Source organism: Nematolebias whitei, chromosome 18 (assembly GCF_014905685.2).
Source record: "Nematolebias whitei isolate Nwh7 chromosome 18, NemWhi1, whole genome shotgun sequence".
NCBI classification, from domain to species: Eukaryota; Metazoa; Chordata; class Actinopteri; order Cyprinodontiformes; family Rivulidae; genus Nematolebias; species Nematolebias whitei.
In genome coordinates this window covers 17,675,127-17,679,013 of record NC_056515.1, presented here as the reverse complement: position 1 = coordinate 17,679,013, position 3,887 = coordinate 17,675,127, and the positions used below count along the sequence as shown (strand labels likewise).

The window sequence follows — 3,887 nt, the reverse complement described above, 5'->3', positions numbered from 1 at the left end:
ATGTATATTAGAGATGCACAATATTGGATTTTTGGCCAATATCCGATGTGCCAATATGTTAAAACGTATTTGGCCAATAACTGATACAAATACCGTTACACACTGCTTGGCCAAAAAAAAAGGTCACTCTTATATTTCATTGGACCGTCTTTATCTTCGACTACATCATGCATCACTGTGTCATTGTTTCAATAAGCTTCTACAATGTCACAAGATCTATTTCCATCCAGTGTTGATTAATTTTTCACCAAGATCTTGCATTGATGACTAGACTCTAGTCATGATGGGTGCATCACTTCACCTGCCTCTCTTCTTACCCTGATGCGTCCATCACTCTGGAACAGGGTGGACTCATCAGACCTTCCTCCATTGCTCCACAGTCCAATCTTTATGCTCCCTAGCAAATTGAAGCCTTTTTTCCGGTTAGCCTCACTGATTAATGGTTTTCTTAAGGCTACACAGCTGTTCAGTCCCAATCCCTTGAGTTCCTTCACATTGTGCGTGTGGAAATGTTCTTACTTTCACTATTAAACACAGCCCTGAGTGCTACTGCTGTTTTTCTTCCATTTGATTTCACCAAACGTTTAAGTGATCGCCGATCACGATCATTCAGGATTTGTTTCGGCCATATTTCTTCCTCGAAGACAATGGGTCTCCACTATCCTTCCAGTTTTAAATAATGTGTTGGACAGTTCTTAACCCAGTTTTAGTAGTTTCTGCAACCTCCTTAGATGTTTTCTCTGCTTGATGCCAATGATTTGACTCTTCTCAAACAGACTGACATCTTTTCCACGACCACGTGATGTGTCTTTCAACATGGTTAAGAAATGAGAAGCAACTCATTGCACCAGTTGGGGATAAATAACTTGTTGCAGCTGAAAGATAACCACCCATACAGTAATTATCCAATAGGAGGCTCGTACCTATTTACTTAGTTAAATCCAGGTGGCGACTTCTTTATTTGGCCAGGCGGTGTATATTTTTTCTAGACCTACTTATAGAGACTACACTGCTTTCTCTGCTGTGGAAATAAAATGCTACATTATTCTGCATGGTCTTTGTCAATCTGGCCTACAACAAAATGCAGATGCTAAAAAGGGGCTGAAAATGATGCAACACTTCAACTTGGATTATGTTTAACGTTAAATTTATTCATGACATTTACTCTCTCTAACACAATGACAACACTCGAACAGTCATACAAAAACAGCGCCATATATATATTTTGATGGAATGGCCGATGTCCGATATTTAACTTTATCGCTAATATCGGCCGATACGATATGTCGATAATATTGTGCATCCCTAATATTTATTATTATATATATAATTATGAAGAATACCTACTGTAAGAATCAACAGAACTTCAACCTAAATGTCACTTCATTAATTGGTTCAATTTATAATTGTTGTTGGTTTAATTTTGAACAGACGTATATAAATATAAATTACACAAATAAGAGAGGAAAACAGATGAGCTCAATTTAGACACTTTATAGTCATCAACTGGTGGCGTGTGGGAAAAAATGGCCCACAACTTTAGTCCGTTTGCCTTCAAAATAATAAATTGTTAATAAGTCAACCACAGTTTAACAGTGTAATCAATTTGCTTGTACACAGCATGTGATCAGGCCTGACTTAAACACTGTAGCAAAACACACATGAAAAAACTGCAGCTGACATCAAGAGACACTTTAGCTGTTTATCTCAGTAGGACACAAAAGAGCTAAGGCACGTGTTTGAGTGCACGCTCGTCTGTTTGTTCACGACCTCCCGTTTAAACAGAAAACCTGTGAATGTATTCAAGCGTTTTTGTTTTTTGTTCCTCCTTCAGAAGTGGAGCACTTCAGCCCAGCTCGCGTGTCTGAGAAAGTCCTGTTCCACCTGCTCCGTCACCCCAGCGTCAACCAGGAGGTCCACTTTGACCACAACAACCGGCTGAGCCCGATCCACTACCTGTACACACGTAACCACCCGGTGGACTACTTCATCCTCCTGCTGCAGGTACGAGCGCACGCTCCTTTTCATAAAGCTGCATTTTGGTATTTAAACAAAGAAAACGGCAGTGAATGAGAAAAGGGTCCGACTACCTGCTTCCACCCCAACAATATCTAGAAATATGACTTGCTTGTCTAAAAAGATAATTAGTTGTAGACTTCCATTCCCTCATTACTTTCTGTTTGAACGTCCAGTGGTTTATCAGATATTTGACTTATAACAAACACACAGAGACATGAGCAGAAACACACGTGTCCACTTTTGATTTTTGATGGACACTTACTGAAACTAGAGAAATATAATTTCCTGAGAAAATGCAGTGGGAATGCTTATTGCTGAATGATATTTGCTGAAAGCTGCTGAAAAGGTTTTCTCACTAAACTGTGGATACAAGTTCAATTTGAACAGCTGGCATGTGCTGAAAGCAGGAAAATAAGAGTGGAAAAGGGCAGAAATGTGTGGAAAAGGCTGAATAGAGCTGAAATGGGCAGACGCTGAAAAACTTGTGAAAAAAATCTGAAATCGACAAAGAAAAGGAGCTGAAAAAGTTTAAATTAATTAAAAAAAAACATAATAAACTGAACAAGCTAAAAACAAAAGTGAAAATTGCACCAGAAATTGTGCAGAAAGGAACATAAAAAGTTGTACTTGTTTAAAAGAAACACAAATGGAGGAAATTAACAAAAAATAGTGGATAAAAAGCTGAAAAATGCCAAAAAGTAGCTGAAAAGGCAGAAAAATCTAATTTTGCAGAACAAAGCTAAAAGAAGCATAACAAGCTAAAAGTAGCACAAAGAAGCTGAAATGAGCAGTAAAGTTTTAAACAGCACAAAGTAGAGCTCCATTCATTTACAATAAGAAAAATATGGCTGTAAAAGCCAAATATTTCAAAAAGTAAAACTTGCACAAATACCAAAAGTCATTGTTTTGAAATATGATTTGTTGAAATAGCACAAGTGTGGAACGAGGAAAACATACGGAAGACAAAAGAATGTGAATGATGTAATGAAAACATGTCCATAGTGATTCCAGTCAGTTTTAACTGTTCTGTTAATTATTCAACACAGCCAACATGAAAAAGTTTAAAACTATTTCCATTATTTAACGGTCCAGACTGAAAACACGGAGACAAATTACGTCCCATTTATTACCGTCAGTTTGTGACGTTTCTCAAGGTCAGTCCCAAACTCGACAAAAAAAAGACAAGCAATGCAACAATGAGCAATAAATGAAAATTAAAATATAGAAATGCATTTTAAAGCTGGAACTATATAACCAGTAAGTTGCTTAAAAAAATTAAAATAATTTACTAATTTTACCAATAAAAAACAAATAAACATTTAAATCAAATTGTTTACCAGTGTATTCTATCTTATCTTATTTAACTGAAGAGTGCACATTTTGTTTGTTTGTTTGTTTGTTTGTTTGTTTGTTTGTTTGTTTGTTAGGGCCGTGTGGAGGTGGAAATTGGCAAAGAAGGGCTGAAGTTTGAGAATGGTGCGTTCACGTACTACGGCGTTTCTGCTCTGACGCTGCCATCTTCAGGTGAGGTCATGAACTGCGCGCAGTGTGTTCAGGATGACTCCCTAAGCCTTTTGGTGGCAGGTTAAAAACAAATCTTTGATGTTTTGAAGCTTTAGCAAGTTATTACTGCCGTTATTGTTTGTTGTCAGTAAAATGTCACACATGATCGTCACGAGTGGATCAGATGGTCGTGAATTTATCGTTCTTAATATCTGACCTGGTGTGGTCGCAGTGCATCAGTCTCCAGTGTCGACCCAGCGGCGCTCTCCCAGGGATCTCTTTGAGTCATCAGACGCCACCAGCCCGTCCAGCTACTGTCCCGACTACACAGTCCGAGCTCTCACTGACCTGCAGCTCATACGGGT

At 38.2% G+C, this 3,887-nt stretch overlaps 1 protein-coding gene across 1 annotated transcript in view; it reads left to right on the top strand.

Annotated features, from left to right (window-relative positions):
- The window catches only part of LOC119424874 (metal transporter CNNM3), a 27,203-nt gene that overhangs the window by 15,184 nt on the left and 8,132 nt on the right, over positions 1-3,887 (top strand). The window contains exons 7-9 of the mRNA XM_037692387.1: positions 1,835-2,004; positions 3,447-3,543; positions 3,755-3,885. Of these exons, the coding sequence (XP_037548315.1) occupies positions 1,835-2,004; positions 3,447-3,543; positions 3,755-3,885 (398 nt within the window). The remainder of the gene's footprint in view (positions 1-1,834; positions 2,005-3,446; positions 3,544-3,754; positions 3,886-3,887) is intronic.